The sequence below is a fragment of the Betta splendens genome, chromosome 17, assembly GCF_900634795.4.
Source record: "Betta splendens chromosome 17, fBetSpl5.4, whole genome shotgun sequence".
NCBI lineage: Eukaryota > Metazoa > Chordata > Actinopteri > Anabantiformes > Osphronemidae > Betta > Betta splendens.
The window spans coordinates 17,002,533-17,021,961 of NC_040897.2; the positions used below are offsets into that span (position 1 = coordinate 17,002,533).

At 44.6% G+C, this 19,429-nt stretch overlaps 3 protein-coding genes across 6 annotated transcripts; 1 reads left to right on the forward strand and 2 right to left on the reverse strand.

The window, feature by feature from the left end:
• Positions 1–28: 28 nt before the first annotated feature.
• On the reverse strand, positions 29–5,764 carry LOC114844656 (dual specificity protein phosphatase 18-like). Of its 3 annotated transcripts, none has more exons than XM_029132200.3 (3): positions 5,625–5,764; positions 3,965–4,657; positions 29–292 (listed from the first exon to the last, which is right to left on the reverse strand). In XM_029132200.3, exon 2 carries the CDS (start codon positions 4,648–4,650, stop codon positions 4,009–4,011), a length of 642 nt encoding a protein of 213 aa, XP_028988033.1. In that variant the 5' UTR covers positions 4,651–4,657; positions 5,625–5,764; the 3' UTR covers positions 29–292; positions 3,965–4,008. The 3 variants fall into 3 exon arrangements, with proteins under 3 accessions (XP_028988033.1, XP_028988032.1, XP_055359835.1); XM_029132199.3 differs by lacking the exon at positions 29–292 and adding an exon at positions 2,708–3,805; XM_055503860.1 differs by lacking the exon at positions 29–292 and having other exon boundaries at positions 2,708–4,657.
• Positions 5,765–5,932: 168 nt separating this feature from the next.
• LOC114844653 (vesicle transport protein SFT2C-like) lies at positions 5,933–6,998 on the forward strand. The gene has a single exon (XM_029132196.3). It carries the CDS (start codon positions 6,098–6,100, stop codon positions 6,776–6,778), a length of 681 nt encoding a protein of 226 aa, XP_028988029.1. The 5' UTR covers positions 5,933–6,097; the 3' UTR covers positions 6,779–6,998.
• A 1,396-nt stretch (positions 6,999–8,394) lies between these two features.
• On the reverse strand, positions 8,395–19,111 carry LOC114844652 (pre-mRNA 3' end processing protein WDR33). 2 transcript variants are annotated; one of them, XM_029132195.3, is made up of 19 exons: positions 18,921–19,111; positions 17,009–17,227; positions 16,733–16,801; positions 16,507–16,611; positions 16,223–16,318; positions 15,657–15,808; positions 12,525–12,622; positions 12,144–12,270; positions 11,616–11,770; positions 11,405–11,483; positions 11,212–11,322; positions 11,033–11,127; positions 10,864–10,950; positions 10,644–10,783; positions 10,366–10,521; positions 9,544–10,176; positions 9,371–9,428; positions 8,925–9,250; positions 8,395–8,536 (listed from the first exon to the last, which is right to left on the reverse strand). In XM_029132195.3, exons 2-18 carry the CDS (start codon positions 17,210–17,212, stop codon positions 8,967–8,969), a joined length of 2,649 nt encoding a protein of 882 aa, XP_028988028.1. In that variant the 5' UTR covers positions 17,213–17,227; positions 18,921–19,111; the 3' UTR covers positions 8,395–8,536; positions 8,925–8,966. The 2 variants fall into 2 exon arrangements, with proteins under 2 accessions (XP_028988028.1, XP_028988027.1); XM_029132194.3 differs by having other exon boundaries at positions 8,925–9,253.
• Positions 19,112–19,429: the final 318 nt, after the last annotated feature.

A 19,429-nucleotide genomic window follows, 5' to 3' on the forward strand; every position in this document is an offset into this window, starting at 1 on the left:
TGCATTAAGAGTAAAAAAAAGTATATCGTCTGTACTAAGAACATTTAATTTTAAACATCATACACTTAATGTTATCACTGGTGTCAAATTTATTCCGAAAGGAGAAACAAAGAGAACAGCTGAAGATTCAAGTAAATGTAAGTCACCACAAGTGAGATGTTACACTGACCTGGACACGAATCTAATCTAATCTAATGTACATTAATTGAACTCTTTACTGTTGTAAAAGAAGCTTCATCCAGGTGAGGTTGTCTGAAGAGTCATGGCAGCTGGAATAGAAACGTTTCACCATCTGTTCAGGAAAGTTGATAAAGACACCAATTATACCACCCATCTGTAAAGTAACTTTGTGATTAGAACATGGACAGTAGTTTGGGCTGTATTGAACAATATTTTGATTCATGCTTGTTAGAAGTGAATTTAGGGCAAATGCTTTGCATCAAGATGAGGACCTGCTAGAAAATGTTGCATTTAACTTGTGATTCTATTCCAACAGAAATGACTCTGGCCAAAGCAATGAAGAAAAAGACCCAAAATAAACTAGAACAAGAAAATGAGACAATATTCATTAAATCTCTCCTGAAAGTATTACAGTATTTTCTCTACTCAATTTAATACAATTACATGGGATCCAAACAAAAGATAGATGTGCTGTCATACTGTGGAAGAAATCTACAGAACTAATCAATCATCAGTAGTAAATCACAAGCAGATGTGTTCAGCTTCAACTCTTTCTCTCTTTTGATGAACTGGTTGAGATCATTTGAACTCATAAACATTTATATGTTCACGCAAATAAAGAGGTGAAACCGTAAGAACATGTAAAGTATAGGTCACAGGTCACCTACTGCACCACCAACTAGAGATTCAGCATTCTAAAGAAAATCAATGTGTGAAGCATACGTAGGCCGGGGAGTGCTAATACTTATGACCTAAACTTAATGTGCAACTATTTTTATAGTGGTCAGGTCACATGGTAGCGCAGAAAAGACTTCTAATGGAAAGATGAACCAGTGGAATAAGCAATTAATAACCAACACAAAACAGATTTCCTATTTTCTTTCTAATTTTGTTTCTGTACATTACCAGAGTTAATTTTAAATGAAACAACTCAAATGCAGTTGAAGTGCAGACTTTCAGCTTCAATTCTGTGGTTACAGTACATGCAATACAATGATGCTGGAAGCATTCACTGTATTGTTTTTCTCGGCGGTCATTTTTGTTCCTCCATAAGTTATTAAGCAAAATTTCAGCGAAATTCTCCAATTGAAATGAATAGAAAACCATTTTCAAATCCTCTTCAGCTTTGTCTTCTTTCAGCTTTAACTACTTTCACATACTTTAAGCTACAGAGACCATTTGAACTACAAAACAATCTTCAACTATTCAACTATTAATCTATTGTTCAGCTTTTTAATATCTTTAATACTTTCTGATTCATAGCAGTTTAAACTTTAGTCTGTAGCTGCCTCAGTGCAGAGAGTTCCAGAATTTCTCCCATAGACTCCAATGAAAATGTTTTGCTGACTTCTGGGGAGAAAGGCGGAGGACTGGCATTTTACAGAGACTGTAAGTTCTTGATGGAGATACTGATTAAAAAAATTTTGAAAAATGTTCCTGTAGCTTATCATGTTCCTTTTTCCTTTCTGTTCCATCTATGTATGCTGTGCCTTGGGTGAAGTCTGAGCTGATCTTACCACTAACTCCATAAACAACTTGGTAATATTGTTTAGAAACAAAAAAACACATGGACCATTCAAAGGAGCCATCACCAAGTTTACACTTGTCACAGTCGATCTGGTTAAAAGACAAAAGGATGTTGAACTGCTGCTGATGTTCCTTCAGTCAGATGTGAGAGATAATAGACGCATAATTTTTAAGCAGAGTCTATTTTTATGTTATGTAATTACTATGTTGTCTCCTAAGGAAATGAAAATAAAAATCAAGCTGAAAAACAACATCTAGGAGAAGAAGAAAATCATCTTTGGAACTTTGGCAGACAAAATTTAAAAAAACATTGACAACTGCTATGAAAGTAAAAAAGCAGAGTTTGTCAGAAACAGAACATTCCCTGTAATAATGTGTCATGAAATTACTATGACTGAATAAACCTTTATTTTTGTGTAACTTTAGGCGCAAAGGGTATTAAAGGAAATGGCATGTTGGAAAAGACAGGTAGAAGATAACGGCTCATGTAACTGAGTCTCAGGAAGTCATGTTCAACGAGGCTAAAGAAACTATGTTGAAGAAGATGGAGGAGCTGAAGGTTTGTGTCATTTACAAATGGACTCTGATGTTTATTCAGGAGAACATTGTGAAGAACCGGGAGTAAACGCTGAAGGAATCGATTGATCTGTCTGAGCACAGACCTTTACCTTCCCAGGTGAAGAAAACACAGCAAAGTGTTCTATTAAATCATGGTACTGACTCATTTCCATTAATGTAATTGTATTTAATTGTGTATCTTAATAAATTTAGTTTTAGATTTTCAAGAGGAGATTGATACAATGGCAGGATACTACAATTACCTGAAAGACCTCAAATTAGTCACAAACTAATACTGACTCCGACTGGAACTTCACACAGGTCAAGGACATCTGATCCTAATCATATTATTATCTGGACTTGATCATTTCTACATTAATCTTTCAAGGTATGTTTTTTTAGGTTTTCTGTTTTGGAATAATATGTAGACATTTTTTAGATGTTGGTGGAGTCAATTTCATTTAAGAGAGTCATAGTAAAGCTAAAGGTGTCGTGCAAATATTGGTTTTAAGGGAGTTTATGATGATGATGGTGATTTTTTTTCTGTTTTCGAATAGAAGAGATGTGAAGCTTCATTACACATTAAGATGATTGTTAGGGATTTATCATACATGCCTACATTTTAACCTTTTTGCTTATGAAAACACAATTATCTATATTATATATTTTGTAGTTCATGAACATAAAGATCATAGGGTAAACATCATTTAAATAAAGTTGTGAGTAAATATTTGTCTAAATACATTTTGTAGCTCATTACAGCATCACCAGTGAGTTAGAGATTCAAAACTGAATTCTCACTGACAACAGTATGAATAACTACAGTATATAGATAAAGCTGAGGATGCTGAGACTCCTCTGATGGAATCAGTTTTACTGACTGTTTCAACTCTGATGATGAAATATTTTAGTAGAAATTATACAGAAACAGATGGTGACACAAAGCAAGGAAGCTGCTTCTCTCCTTTTCACTCTGGTCCAACTTCCCCACTGTCCCTAAGGGGAAGTGAATGCTGGCATGTGCCCTGAAACTGAAGCCCAAGCCTCCACCGCTGCAGCAGCTCTGCCATCATTGTGTGAATGAGACGAAACCTATGCTTCTGAGGAAAAAGCTGGTTCACCAGGGGACGGACCAACGTCTGTCTTCTTGGATTCTTGCACACTGACAGGGTCCCACTTCAGTTCACCGTTTACCTGGTGCATGGTCCCAGAAGGGCTGCCTTTTAAGGAGCTGGGAGACGAGGATGGTGACGAGCTATCGTTGATGCTGAGAACCACTGCTGGACTGTTACATCCAAGCGCCTGACGGAGCCATATCCATGTCTTTCTCAGTCGTTTTCAGGGTTCATGATTAAAGCTTATCCTACTGAACCATTTCTCCACCACTACCAAAATTAAATGTTGACAGTTAGAAGATATTTGTAGATGTCCGCATGACTGTTGACTGTGGAGAGCAAATAGAGTTAACAGCTACCAGGTGAAGGCCTTCATGCCTGATCTGCTTCAGAACAAACGTGTGGACAGGCAGCTGATCTGAAACCTGAGACCCCCAGAAAATAGGCTTGGGGTTATAAAAGTTCAATCTAATTCTAGTATAGTATACATATAACTCCATATTTGACTCCAACTGAGGCCATGAAAAAAACACAAACACATCAGAAGTGAATTCTCAGCTTCTCCAGCACATATTTTCCTCTACCTTTGTGCTCTTGGACCTTTCAGGTGTGTCGGTCTGGGTGCAGCTCAGAGTTGGAGGCTGCTGGACCTGGTTCTTCTTAGTGATTTGTTTTCTGGCGTCATCAGCTGAGCCCGTGACATCAGCGGGGATCGCGTGAGCAGCGCCGACCTGGGACCGCGTGTTCCCCAGGTCGTCTGCGGCAGCATTGGCCTCGTCGCCCTCGTGACCCGTGGCGGAGGAGGAGGTGGCGCCTCTTCCACGGAGGCCACTCGGACGCTGTTTTTCCCGTACAGCCTCTTCTCGTACTGCAGCAGCTGTTCCCAGAACCCGGCGTTGAGCCTGACGTACGGGCGCCTGTCCTGCACCCAGCGATGCGCCTGGCACAGCGTCACCCCTCGGTACCGCATCAGATACGCCATCACCAGCGCCGGCGAGCGGCTCATGCCTGCGGCGCAGTGGACCAGCGTGCCGCCCGCTCGGTTCAAGTGGATTCTCTCGGCCACGCGGTCGAAGTGGTCTCCGAGGCGGGCGCTGGGCAGGTCGGACACGGGAACCCGAACACACTCCACCCCCGGATAGGCCGGGCTGGCGTGGCTGACCGTGGCGTTGACGATCAGGGTGATGCCTTTCTGCGACACCAGGGCCGAGTTGAAGGGGGCGTCGGCCCCGCTGAGGAACAGGGTGGGGGTGATCTGAGACAGCGACATGACTGGGCTGTCGGGAAACAGACATCATCAGCGGAAACGCTTTCACCTAGTGGCGCGTCCAGAAACAAGAGTGACACACGAAGGACCCCGAACCCCATTAGAAAACCCGAACTAGACTATACGGCCTATACAGTTACAGTATGAACTGGTAGTTTTGAATACTAATAAATCCAAAACTATACAGTAAAAATATACAGATCTTTGTGTGGTGATAGTACACCTCTAGTAGAACAAGAGGAAAGTGGTCTGAGCCTGGAACTATGCACCAAAGTCAAGTTATTAATGATTAAAGTTGACTGTATTACAGTATGACATGGTAGTTTTGAATACTAATAAATCCAAAACTATACAGTAAAAATACAAGAATCTTTGTGTGGTGATAGTACACCTCTAGTAGAACAAGAGGAAAGTGGTCTGAGCCTGGAACTATGCACCAAAGTTAAGTTATTAATTATAAAAGTTTCACAGTATGACATGGTAGTTTTAAATACTAATAAATGCTTAATTTTACAGTAAAAGTACACAGATCTTTATTAGGCGACAGTTTTTCTATATATGCAATATTTTGTTTCGTATTTTTCAATATTTTGAACAGACCAGACGTGTCGCTATGAAAAGAGGAAGTCGCGACGAGCGTGTTTTGTGCTCTGCTGTAAAGCGCGTAATACGGGCGCAAGACGTTTCTGAAGCGCGGCTGGCTGAACGACGGATGAACGAACGACGGCTCACTTGACCGCAGTTAGGTGATCCTCTACATATAAAACGATGACAGTTAATGCTGCTTCACTGGTTCATGATCCGATGATGCTGTTGTTGCCGATACTTCTCTGACTTAAACCAGTATGTGGACGGTGGACAGTGGACGGAACTAGTACTTTACGCTTCATACTTGACTAGTATTTTAGTGCGTCACTCTTCATGTGCACACGTTCTAACACCAAAGTATCATGTACCATTTACACTCTTTGACTTACCTTTTGGTTCTATGTGGTTCTTCTTCTGAAAGCTGAAATGAAAGAAACGCGCCGATGTAGACTTAGGAAACCGTAGATGGTTGTGTCAGTCTCCTCAAGGGATAATTTTAGTTTGACAGCTGGTGGCGCTTCCTGAAGCCACGTGACTTAAAAACACTATAATAAAATAGTAACAAATCCTTACGAAAAAAAACACACAAGCAGTAAATATAAAAACATGATGATTTTCTTACTAATGCGCAACAGAAACTATAACAAATAAATAAAACGAGTTTTTCCACCGGTCGGTGTAACTCAGTAACTCTTTTAATGTGTTCCGTTATTTGGAGCAGAAGCAGCAGTTGTAAAACTCAGCTCATGTTTAACTTTGCGCTGACTGTTGAAACAGCTGAGCAGCCGGAAGTGAGGTAGACAAAGAACCATCGAAGAAGAAGCAGTGCTAGCATAGCAGTTAGCTTTGAGCTTCCTCTGTCATGGCGGAACTAAACCGACAGCTTCAGGAATATTTGGCGCAGTCCAAAGGCGGCGGAGCCAAGACCATCTCCCAGTCCAGCTCCAGCACGTCAATAGACCTAGGTGACCCTGAGCCGGTACACGGGAGCTGGTTCGGACGGTGGTCTAGTCCATGGTCCGGAAGTCGCGATGGCAGTCAGTCCAGCTCCGGTGGCAGCGGCGGCTTTTCCTGGCCGTGGTCGGCGGAACCGGACCCCTGCCTTCCGGGCATGAGCCGCCGGCAGCGTCTGGTGGCTTTCGGGGTGTGCGGGTCGTTTTCCGCTCTGTGCTTCGGACTGTCGGCGCTGTATGCGCCGCTGCTGCTGATCTACGCCCGCAAGTTCGCACTGCTCTGGTCCCTCGGTTCGCTGTTCGCCATAGCGGCCGTGGCGGTGCTGCGCGGCCCGAGCAGACTGGCCGCCGGACTGCCCACGTCCCCGGGGAGCGCCGTGTACCTGTGCGCCCTTGGAGGGACTCTGTACGCGGCGCTGAGCCTTCACAGCACCGTGCTGACGGCCCTGGGAGCTGCCCTGCAGGTCGCCGTCATCGTGGGCTACGTGGTGTCGCTGTTGCCCGGGGGAAGCGCAGGCATCCGCTTCATGGGGGGGATGGCGGCGTCGGCCATTAAAAGGACCGTTACTGGGAAAACCATGCCGATCTGAGCCGGAGCTGGAGCCACCACACTCAGGACAGCGTCAGGGCTCGGGGGTGGGGGAGGGGTGCTGGGAGGCTCCAGGTGACCTCATGATGACCTCATGATGACCCATTCTGCAGTCTGGGTAAAGACATTAAACCCGAGTCCAGAACTGTGATGTGCAGGGCGGATTCTAGACCAAATCCATTGTAAATAACTAATTCAATAAAGTTTATTTTCTCTGCTTATGTAACAGGTCATGAATCATAGTAGTTTAACTGAATCAATTAGACCAATGACCCAAAGCATCTTTGTGTTTTGGTTTAAAGAAAAACAGATGTCAGACTTTTACCTCCAAGTGGAGCTTTTCCAGAGCGGTTTTGACTCTACCTGCTGAAATTAACTGGTTATAATCTGGTTTCTACTGATGACACACAAAGTGTGACTAAATTCTGCAAAGAAGAAAACACAAGATCGTATGACTCCTTTAAATTTGAGCCATCACACCTGGAGCCGCCGTAACGATGGAGTTTAGAGAGTGAATCTTTATTGTCCATCTTGGTGAAAACACAAAAACATAGAAATCTTTTACAAAAGGACAAAACAAGTTGCAGAGTGAAACTAAAGACGACGTGGTGGTTCTCAGATCTGCAATAAAACAATCCTGGGCGTCAGTGTGATGCGCCTCAGGTGTTTCACTTGAACCCGGCGCAGTCAGCATGTACTCATCAGAACACAAGCCTTACAGCAGCAGCAGCAGCAGAGCTCTCAAAGTGTCACATGACTAAAAGTTAGTCTGAGGGTTCATCAGGATCTGGTCTCAGATCAGTGGAGGGTCCAGCAAAGAGACAACCAGAGTGGAGGAAGTCCACAAGGGTTTAGTTCTGCAGGACTACCGACCTCGCACACCACCCCTCAGCATGCCTCTGGGAGGTGGGCCTCCCCTCCTGGGACCTGGTCCAAGTCCACCAGGACCCCAGCCGCCACGTCCTCCTCGACCAGAGGGACCATAACCGCCGTCCTCCCTCTGGGGTGGATGACCTGTAGGAAGGCGACAAAGGTAAACTTCTTCACAAGCTTAGGCTTAAAACTTGAGCCATGTGTAAATAATGACATGTCTTTGTCTGTTTAAATCCAGTGGCTGTTATTAAAACATCCCCGTCTATACCTCCATCAGGTCCAAGGGACTCGTGCTCTCGAGGGTCTCCGGTTCCCGGTCCGTCCTGCCATGGACGCTTTCTGGGGGGCAGAGACGCCATGTCCATCCCCTGCAGGGACGATGAGCGTTCACGAGTGGCTTGCGACGACCCATCATGCATCTGCTGAGAGTCTCTGTAACCGTCATGACCTACGGCCAGAAAGACGAGGATTAAGGGCCTGGCACGCATTTAACTTAGGGGACAAGCGTCAGATTTTTACTGATGGTCAGAGACAGTTTGATGAGCCCTCAGACCCAGCAAACACAAAGAAGCAGTTGTAGTTTGGCTTCTGTGTGTGAAAGTTTCCAAAAAAACATAAGAAATGTGAAAGTAAACTTTGTGTTGATTCTCATCAACACATTTCGTCTACATGTTAAGGTTTAAACTCAGACAAACCTCCTCCCCTGGCCCCCCCCCCTCGGGGCGGTCGACCTCGGCCTCCCTTGTCCCAGCCTCGGCCCATCTCCTCCGGGCCGTCAAAGCCCTCAAAGCTGTCAAAGCCCTCGTCCTGACCGCCGTATTCCTGGCTGCTGTATTCATCAGGGTAACTTCGACCACCAGGCCGGCCCGGCCCACCCCCTCTGAACCTGAAACAGCAAAGAGCCAAGTCAGAACCTGTGTCTCAGAGGAGGACATTACTCAGAACCAGCCAAACATATACAAATGTCACACAGGGACACAATTTATTAGTAGGTTAGTGGCACATTTAGGATGGTTCTGAGTTAAGAGTTCATTGCCATCAGACAGTCTGCAGGAACAGACTCTTCAAAAACAAAAACTGCTTGTTTTGAGCAGCGTGGATCACAGAAGCTACAATCTTCACTATGTTTTAACTAAAGCTCCTTTAGTGAAAACTGGTGCAGGCTCTACTGCAGTGAATGAGTTCAGCGTCCAAGTCAAGACAACAGCTTTAATTTTTACTGCTATATCTGCTTCATGTAGTTTTTCTGACAGGCTTAAGTAAAAGCATCTTACCGATCGTCTCTGCGTCCTCTAAACTCTCCTCCTCCGAACCTCTCATCGGATCCCCAGCTGCCTCCGTTCCCTCCACCTCCTCTGTGCCCCCCCCCCCCTGTGGCCTCTCCCCCCTCCACCCTGGTAACCCGGTCCAGGTCCAGGTCTCCAGCTCTCCTCGTTGCTCCCATGATAGTCCTGTCCTACTTCAAAGTCCTGTGGCCCTCGTCTATTCTGCTGATTGTCCCCCCAGTAAGGCCCCGAGCCCTGGTCTGGTCCACCAGGCCCTCCAGGACCCTGACGGTCAGGAGGCCCCAAATGGTGGTTGGGTGGTGGCCCACGAGGGTCTGCTGAAACAGAGGCAAGCGGTCCTATCACTTTATGGAACAATGTCAACATTGTTTGCACTCAATGGACCTCAATGAGAGCCAGGAAAAGAAAGAGGCCCACAGTCACCTGGGACTCACCTTTGTTGTTGGGCCCCTGCTGACCTAAGCCATGCATCATGGGCGCTGAGTTCTGACCCTAAAAAGGGTCAGAACAAAAGAAAAAAGGGTCAGAACAAAGCAAAAAATGTATAGAGAACTCGGTTAAGCTAAAACTGAAGCAGACAAGTGCTAACAATGTGAGAAAGACTCACCTGGTGCTGCATGTATGGAGGCCCCTGCATGTTACCTGGGGGCCCATGCATAGTGCCCATTCCATAGTTATTTTGCATGTTGCTGTGCGTTCTGGGTGGGGGTCCCATCATCCCAGCTTGCATAGGACCCTGGGGGCCCATCATATTCCCTTGCGGTGGCATCATACTGCCCTGTGGGGGAGGCCCCTGAGGGTCCCTTGGACCCATTCCCCGAGGAGGAAGACCCATCATCCCCCCAGGAGGCCCCTGCATCCCTCTAGATCCCATAGTGTGAGGTCCTTGGGAGCCCATGTTTCTCGGTGGACCAGAATGTCTCTGCATGCCTTGGGGTCCTTGCATGTCTGATGGTCCCATCATACCCTGAGGTGGCCCCTGATGAGGCTGGGGTCCTAATGGTGGCCCCATTTGTCCAGGAGGCATAAAAGGAGGCTGCATGCTTCCAGGGCCCATGGGAGGGCCCATATTGTTGGGCATCTGCTGGTGAGGCATGTTTGGAGAGAAGCCCTGCTGGCTTGGCGGCATCGGGCCTCCAGGTCCGCCGGGTCCAGAGAACGGAGGTATAGGGCCCTGTGCTTGTGGGGGGCCCATGCTCCCATCAGTGTTCATCTGGTTCATCCTGTCCATCTTCATTTGCTAAAGGAGAGAACACGTAAACAGGATCAGTGGTGACACAGCACATTTATACAGGAAATGGAAATGAGAACATCAGCGTTTTCTAAATACACAGTCATGATGAGAAATGAGCGTGTTCCCTAGCTGAGGACTGTCTGACTGGCTCATCATTATTAAAACCACACAAAACGCGAGTAAACTCTCTCTCACCTCCAGCAGCATCGGGTTGGTGTACTGCAGAGCTGCCATCTCCTGCTCAATCTCGGCCTGAGTTTTCTTTTTCATCTCCACTTTCTGCTCCACCTTCCGGTCTTTAGACAAGTCTCCAGATGGTGGCATCATGGGTACCTTGTTCTCAGCCCAAGCCTGCGGAGCAGCAAACTGGTTCATACTCAGGACTTAATGTAGATACTAGAAGACGCAGACAACCGGGTCCCCGCATGCTATCACATTCAGCTGAACCTGGTTCTCTGTAAAGCTACGTTTACCTGCTGGAACTGGGCTGGGATCGGTTTGGCGTAGGGTACTTTCTTCTGAGGGACCTTCTTGGCATCTTTACCCATGACCTCGTCCATGCCCCAGTCCAGACCAGGGATGGACATCTCCACGTCGGGAGCTGCCTCTTTACCTGGAGACAACAAGTTAAATCAACATCAACTACCACAGTCACATTTAGACAGGCCCCACCACACATTAACAGACACTTACTGCTCTGCTCCTGCTCCATAGCAGCCTTAAGCTGCTCAGGGATCCCCATGCCAGGGATGGAGGCCATGCTGTTCGGCTCCACATCATCTGAAACAGACACAAACACCAGATGTGAATGAGTGACGTTGGTCAATCGCTGGTAATCTGCTTCTTGTCCTGCTAAGCTCACCGTACTCCACGCCGTCCTCCGACATCCCTGGCAGCAGGTTTAGGTTGTAGCGATCTCTCATCTTATCACCAGGTCGATTCCTCGTCCAGAATTTACTGAAGAACAAAATCAGGCAGAACCCTGTAAATATAGGGACCGATTGGTTCCTTTGGATCAGATCAGGAATCGGTGTTCAGTACCTGGTGTGGTCGTTGGAACCGGAGCACAGGATGTGACCCAACGGGTGCCAGGCCAGACTCCAGATCATCCCCTCATGAGCCATCTCCATCCCTCCAACCTCCTTCTCCACCCTGATACCAACAACAGTAAACAGACCCAGCGAAACCAGCAAGAACCAAGCCAATCAAGATAACAGAACCCCCCGCCTCTTACCCTGTGTGCCAGAAAAGCAGGGACCCATCAGAACCGCCACTGGCAAACAGGCCTTCATGAACAGGATGCCAGGCCACAGCTGAGAACACAAACAGCAGCTGCTCAGTTACCGCACTTATCCAGTGCAACCAAAGTGAGGTAAATTTAGAAGAAGAACTGTGCCGATGCTCTGACCCTTGAGGGAACAATCATCCCCTGCGGGCAAACTCACCTGTGGCCTCCTTCTTGTGGCCCCTGAACACCTGTAGCTCCTCCTTCAGGTTCCTGATGTCAAACAGTTTACAGAGGTGGTCCCGTGAAGCCGTCAGCAGCCAGTTACCGTTCAGGTTCCATTTCACTTCCATCACGGTGTTCTTATGGGCGTGACTGAAGAAGAGTAACCAGAGGTGAGAGGGTGAAATGAGCTGTTTGAGTAAAGGCCATGTTTGGTGCTTAATGGTGACGACCAGTCAAGATTCAAAAAAGCATTATTAATCTCACAGGGAAACTGCTTTGCCTACTTTGATTGCTCTCAACACAGAGAGACAGGGAAAAAAAGGGAACCTCCAACGGTAACACAAATTGAAATAACATCCAGGTTGTCCTTGACAACACACGCTACATATAGATGTAAAATAATTTAGTTCAATGTGCATAAATACATTATATTATACAGCTATATACAGAAAATTTGTAATATAAAAATATTACACTAATACACACAGATACATCATCCTCATTTTGATTTGTGGGGACTCACAGCGTAGCCAGACTCTGGCCAGTCTTCGGATCCCAGAACTTGATTGGTTGCTGGCTGTCTTTGCTGCCAGACACCACCAGGCCTTTGGTGGGATGCCAGTCAACACACTTCACGTCTGCCCCGTGACCTGAACGAACGAACGAACGAACACACACACACACACACACAAACACACTCAAAACATCAGTACAGAAATATTTCAAACTATAAATACTAAAACGTTAACTACTAAACATATTTTAATAGATTGTTTAGAATAATCTGAGGTTTAGGTTTCAGGTTGCTGTTTTCACCTGGGCCTGAAGCAAAACCTATTAACGGTTAAGGGTCAACAGCTGACTTTACATTCGTTACACGTAGTGTTTATTCAATATTTGGTACCTCGGAGGATCCTCTCCTCGTGGCACCGAAGGAAGTCCCAGATCCGAACGGTTCCGTCATCTGAGCAGGTGGCAAATTTATTATCTGTTGGAGAGAAACTGGAAGAGACGAGAGGTGGGTCATGCTCAGTGATACTGGACAGTAAAAAAAGTAGTGTATACAAACACTGTAATTACACGGTGGTTAAAACAGCTGGTCAGTGTCTTTAAACATACCGATAATAAAAAACAGGTGACTCTGTCATGGCCACAATGAAAACCTGGTTAAGAAGTGGTTGTTCAAGTAAAGTGGACTTTTATTTATTTTTTTATACTTTTTATACTATTCTGGGATGTAAACAGGAGTTTGGTCCATGTTGCTTTCCCTGAAAAAACACCAGTGCATGATAATAAGGGTTTCTGGTACTTAGTTTGTCTTCATTTAAGTAAACTGGCATTTGAGGAGTTCAGTATATTTATACTTATGAGTCAACAGAAGTTGAAAAGGCCATAAACAAGCTGAAATAATCAATAGTTATATAAACTAAACTATTAGTTTAGCACTATTCTAAAGTCAAATGCATTAACATCCTACAGTGACTCTTAAATTCTTTATGTCTAAACTTTAAGATGAAGTGCAGTAGATTTGGCTACATTTTTTGGTGTGTTGATGATTTTTAACTCTCAGTTGTGATTTGTTGCCAAGTAAATAAACTGTTAACTTAAATGTTGGGTTTGTTTGGTTTGGCCTTTTCCAGCGGATTGAGCTGCAGAATCAACAGAATGAGCTCAGCTTGTAATAAATGAGAGTTCTGACCTAAGCCTGCTTTGCAATGAGTTCAGTGAATCTTCAGCTGACTAAATGGGTCCACCTGCTGAACAAACTACTACTTCTACTTTAAATAAGTGATTATATCGTGATTATATCTATTGAGAGTGGTCTGAGTCCATAATGACCAAAGCAGCAGCGATCAAAGATGAACTACTGATCCTTTCATTATATGTGCTGAATGATGAATTATAAAGGACTTCGCAGACACGTGGTCCAGTAGTGTGTCAGTATGCATACTGGAGGATATGATGTGGAAGCAATCGTCTACATGAAAGAACATGAGCAAGAGAGTTGAGACCACATGCTCCTAAAGCAGGAGGTGAACGTCCCACCTGTCGCTACGGAGAAAGGTGTGATGTGGAGGCCACATCCTTAAAACGATGATGGCCAGAGAGCTGAAACCACTGCGGCCACGCACCGCCAAGAAAACGGACCAACAACAGTTTCACATCTATGCAAAAGCCAATCCATCAAAAGCAGCCCATTCAAGACTATTTAGAGTGATTTCCACATGTTGAACACGAGCCACAGCAGCACAGGTTCAGCTGCCTCCTGTGTTCACAGCCAGTCACTGTCCAGTGGAGAGAATAGAACAAATCCCCAGGTCTTCACCAGCAGGTTACATAGAAAAGCTGAAGGTTCCAGGTTTAGAGGCCGTTTGCTGTGACACATCACAACACTGCTGTCTTATGCCACTAATGAGTGTCCTAGTCCACAAGTCTTTAAAAAATAATCCTTTTGTTTTGTTCACGCAGCGTCTGCATAAAACCACATTCATTACATTTGCGACAAGTCATTTAACAAACAGATTATGATAGTTCCTTCTCAGCTCATCTGCCGTTCATTGTGGGGTTTTTTTTCTTTAATAGGGAAAAATAAGCACTTAAGCAGAAATATGCATTTAACATCAGATACCTGCTACACCTGACTGGAGCCAGACAACCAAAGCATGAAATGACACTGTACAGGTGAGTCTCTCAACAGAGCCCTCACTCTTTTTTTTTTTAGGGATGCGTCACTAAGCAGATTTTGTAAGCCTGACACATAAAGCACATCCAAATCTAATCCTGAATTTCATGTTTTCATCAAACGAGGTGGTAAGAACCATTTTCCATACATGTCATCACGTACCACTTGAACCATTTTGGCCTCAGGCCGCTGTAAGACTCGTTTCACTCAGGACTGTTCAACATAAACTTAAAAATGCAAACTATATGGTGTAGAAGAAACAGGGTAAAGGTCTATGAAACAACTGCAGGGATATGTGTCAATTGCCATTTAAATGTGTGCAGCAGCTAACATGTTCAGGTCAAGACTGGTGTTACACAAAGATGAGTGTGTTACAGTCCTGTGACCACAGAACCTTCAGGTAATGAATAAAGTTGAACAAAACGTTGGTTTCCCATCGACACGAGCAGAAAGGAAAAGCAGAGGGTTAATGAAAGAAGCTGTGGTGAAGGTTCTAGAGCCCTTGAGCAGAGGAGTCCAGTGTGGTTTGACAGGTCAGGACCGTGTCAAGTGTCTTGGTTCTGCACTGTCAGACCTACGCCAGTGTACTGGTGCGGTTGTTTCGCTCCCCGTGAACTCTACAAACATACGCTCTGGGATGGCTAAATTAGACTTCAGGAGCATTTCTCACTCAGCTTTAAGAGTTGACACCCAGTTGAGTCTGACTGAGGGTGGCGGTAACAGTGTTGGTGATTTTAAAAAGAGCGATGACAAACATCAACAACCCCAATCTCTGCTATAGGATGGAAACCACATCACGTCGGTATTTATCATGGCTGTTTGTGTCTTTGGATCATGCAGTCCGAGATGTGCCAGACTATGCAGGTTCATCATGGGAAGTGTAGGCTTCAGTGATTTCTTCCTAACATTAATAGTTAAGGATACGGGGCCTTTTACATTCAGGTACAGATGAGGATTCAAAGCTTTATTTGAAACCACTACAGCTGCCAGTTGCTGCTTCCTTCTCTTTATTCACTTTATTTTGAAAAAGCGCCATTCCACTTTATTGATCACTGCTTAAACTTTATTGGTTTAAAGCAGACCCCTCCCCCCACTGGGCCTACCCGCATCACTTAAAATGATTGATGACTTTATTCAACAACAGATAAACAGCTCATCAGCCACATTATCAACAACAGATCACTGCAGTGTTGCAACAGCACACACTTACATCTGTCATTAATCAACCACAACAAGAACATGAGACGAGATGTGGTGCAGCACCCCCACGTGGTTAGAGAGAGGAGCTGCAGCCCTGACACTAAGCAGCAGAGACTTGTGTAAACTACAGAAAATGGTAGATTGGGTATAAACCTGGCTTCTCTAATGGCCTCCTTGTGAGCCTGGAACATCTTGACGTTGTTCATGTTGGACTGCCAATACTTCACATAGCCGCCATGGTCGGCCGTCAGCATCCACATGTCGTTATGAGACCAGGTCATGGCTCGGACTGGACTGTCGTGGGCCTGTGGGGAGAACAGATACAACGGGTCAGTATTTATTTAGGAGCAGAGATAGACCTAAATGGTCATGGCTGTACACATGTATATTACTGCTGTCCGTCTAAAAGCTAATGTCCTGCAAATCTGATACGAAGAAAAACGTAAAAAAATTATGGTGTGAAATGTTGTTCTCTACAATCTGACATGTTACATCAGTCAGTTTCATTTACAATTTTCATTTGCTCTTAAAGCGAAACAAATTAAGAAGAATTTGCAGCAATTAAAACAATGTGATAAAACGTTTAAACCTCACAGCAGTTGTACACACCCACTAATTCTCTGGTTGTTTTCAGAACTTTAGTCAAATCAAAAGAAAAAAAAGCTTCAGCTGAAAGAGATGTGTGTCTGTGTGCAGAAAGACAGGCTAATGGTGTGTACCTGTAAGATAGTCTCAAAGTTAAAGGTGAGTCCATTCCACAGAGTGAACTCCCCACTGGAGGCTCCAGTGACTAGACGACGGCCTTCAGGTGTCCACTGTGAATAGAGGAAACACAGTGATTCAGCACATTAGGGTTGACAGGCGTGAAAATCCGCATACGGTCACAGAAAGACAGAAACCTCCACTGCACACACTCATTGAACTTAGCTTAAGCTTGTGTTAAACTGTCTGAATGTATAAACACTCTTTTTAGACATTCACAGGATGAATGAAAGCAGCACACCCTGATGACGAACACTGGACACTTGACTTTGTTGGTGGAGGTCCTAACAAACTTAGTGGTGACGGCGTTCATCGGATTGTTCAACATGCCAATGGGAGGAACCAGCTGCAGCAGAGATGGACACAAGTAGGTTTTAGGTTTGATCATCTTTATAACATCATCTGTACATAAACAGCACACAGGAGCTGACAACCACGCAGACGTCAGAGATGACTTATTGACTTACATCATTATAAAACCCAGCATCGGGCTGGATGGCTCTGAGGTCTCTGTGGTCTCGTTGCCACAAACGGTTCTGCAGAAAAAAGTAAAACGGTGAAACATAGTTCTCTGAGAGGCTACAGATCTGTTCTGCTGGCGACTGAGCATTTAGGAGGTAAGGTAAAAAGTAACTGCATTTATGTCCTAGTATATACACTGCCAAACTGAATGATGGCTTTACACAAAAGTAATTCACAACTTTCTTTTTAACGTATAAACCAATTTTAACCAGGTGCGTTACCTCCAGGTATCTGATCACAGACGGGTTGTAGTCGATGGTTTTGCGGTTCACAGCTTTCCTCATGCGTTTACCATCAAAGGTGAGCTGCTGCATCGCCTGCTGCTGAGCAAAGTCCGGTCTCTTGTAGAAAACCTGCCGGGGGGCCTGGTGCTGGAACCGTGGCATGTGGAAGAACCGCTGTGGTGAACCGATGTCTGTCGCCATGTTTACCAGCTGAACCTATGAGACAGTAGCAGGCGGTGAGTAAGGCAGATGAACATGTTGATGCTAACGTCTGTCATCACTTCACCCAGTCGATGAAACAACATCTGATTCAGTTACTAATTAGGTATGAAATGCTGGCATGAAATATGAGGAGTCACAGACCATCAACAACATAAATTTGTTAATGGTCTGAAGGTTTAGTGGACAGTAAGCAAAAATATACTTTAGTGTAAATTTGTCAAAATCGTTGCTAAAGTAGTTTCACTCAGCAAACGCAGCAGCTGAAATTTGTTTGTTTGTTTGTTCACCCTGAAATTTGGAGCAGCTAAACTAGATGGATAGATCTAGAATAGAATAGATACAGAGAATCACAACATGGCTTGCTAGGGGAAAATCCCATTTTACTGGCATCTTCTGTCTGAATGGCACACCTCAGAAACATTTCCAGCTTAACAACTTGACTAAAACACATCTAGTCCAGAGCTCTGCACCTCACAGCTTCCCACCAAAGAACAAAAACTAATTAAAGACAAAAAGGAATCAGGAAGTCCAGCACACCATTTACATGCCCCTACACTTAGAGATGAAAAGGAAGAACACAGTTCCTCCAAAAACTCAAATGGATTGATATTACCCCTTTAAAGAATGTGTCACTGTTGTCTAGTCAAGGTTAAAGGCTAAAAATAGCAGAGAACACCCAGAGTCTACCCTGAATGAGAAAAAAATATTAGATGTTAAGATTCCCTCTTCTTTAAATCCAGTCTGACCGGAGTCTGTGAAACACATTAATATTGGAAGCAGTGTTTTACCCAAGAATCAACTTCCTTAACAAACAAATTAAGGCTTCAAACATAACTGAAAGGCAAAAAATAAGTAGCAAACTATATAAGATGATGTGTCAAAGAAATTTGAGAACTGTGATTGGAACACGGAAAGAATTAACACAGATCTGATCTACCTGCTGAGTTTACCTAATGGGTGCTCATCTCTCAAAAACTATTTAAAATCAGTGAAATGTCTTTTTACAGAGTTCTATTTACAGAGTTAAAAAACAGTGAGTGGAGGGTCCAGGGCCTGTGTAGAACAAATCATTACCTTTGTTTTACACCGGTCTAATGAACAACGCTATGACGATCCAACAAGCATAAAAACCTAACGGAACCCGAACCTGCTGTGACACCAAATATGACCCGGACCCAGTTTCTGTTAGGAAACTTGTATGTAAACAAAAGTTTTTTACACCATCGAGCTCGTTTAAATCGGACCCTACCGAAAACTCCGTAGCTCTCTTTAGTGAAAGCAGGACTTAGTCCTTGGTTCAAATATTTTGAACCATTAACAAAGACTACAGACTACAGCACGAGCGTTCTGAGCCAAGGGAATAAAATCATGCAAACATGAACATTTCCTGCGGTCGCTGGGAATTCACTTCACTCATTCGCACTGGTTTTGTCTCAAAACACGCTGTTGCTGCTAGCAGGTTAGCTTCGGAAGCTAACACAGTATAACAGCAGATTGCAGACACTTCTACATAACATGGTCATGGCTCAAATAGAACCACTTAATCTGGATTAAATGTGGTGGCTTTAGAGGTACAAACAGACACTCCACGTCACGAATCGGTAGATTTTGCCCAACGTTTGGTTGCGTTTGGAGTTAAATGGCGGCCCGGTGTGACAAGAACAACGCGCTGCAGGTAAACACTCACCAACCGTCTCCGCAGCAGAGTTAGCTATCTAGCTGTCATTAACTAGCTAGATTCTTCCGTTTCCCCGGAGATACAACAACGTATCAGATTTTATAGAACTCAATTTTAAAGAGATTTATTGCTTCAGCCACCAGCGGACTCCATCATGACGTCCCTTCGTCTCGGCCTTGATGAAAAGCATGTCGGGAGGTTTTTCAACGGGCGGGAGAGACAAGCATCTTCACGCAAGTCATGCTGGGAAGTGGAGTTCTTCTTTGTAAAGTTGTTAAAAATTTTACACGTAATTGGCACAGAAAGGTGGTTGAATAAACAGCCCCCAACACACGAACATGAAACAAAGACGTTGGCTTAGAGCGCGGTATCGTCCTACACAATACAACACAAGACAAAGACAAATACAAATACACATAAACTACAATACAGTAACTAGGAACCCCAAAAAACGAAGTGAAAACTGTGGAATAATTAGAACCATCACAGATCCCTACACCATGAAAGACCAAGGCCCA

Excerpts from the sequence above, each read along its gene's own strand:
- LOC114844652 (XM_029132194.3), bottom strand. The coding sequence starts at position 17,212 with ATGGCGACAGACATCGGTTCACCACAGCGGTTCTTCCACATGCCACGG. Across the intron at positions 16,319-16,506 it reads GTCCAGTGTTCGTCATCAGG|TGGACACCTGAAGGCCGTCG; the intron begins GTGTGCTGCTTT and ends CTCTATTCACAG. Across the intron at positions 9,429-9,543 it reads CTCCATACATGCAGCACCAG|GGTCAGAACTCAGCGCCCAT; the intron begins GTGAGTCTTTCT and ends GACCCTTTTTAG.
- LOC114844656 (XM_029132200.3), bottom strand. The coding sequence starts at position 4,650 with ATGTCGCTGTCTCAGATCACCCCCACCCTGTTCCTCAGCGGGGCCGAC.
- LOC114844653 (XM_029132196.3), top strand. The coding sequence starts at position 6,098 with ATGGCGGAACTAAACCGACAGCTTCAGGAATATTTGGCGCAGTCCAAA.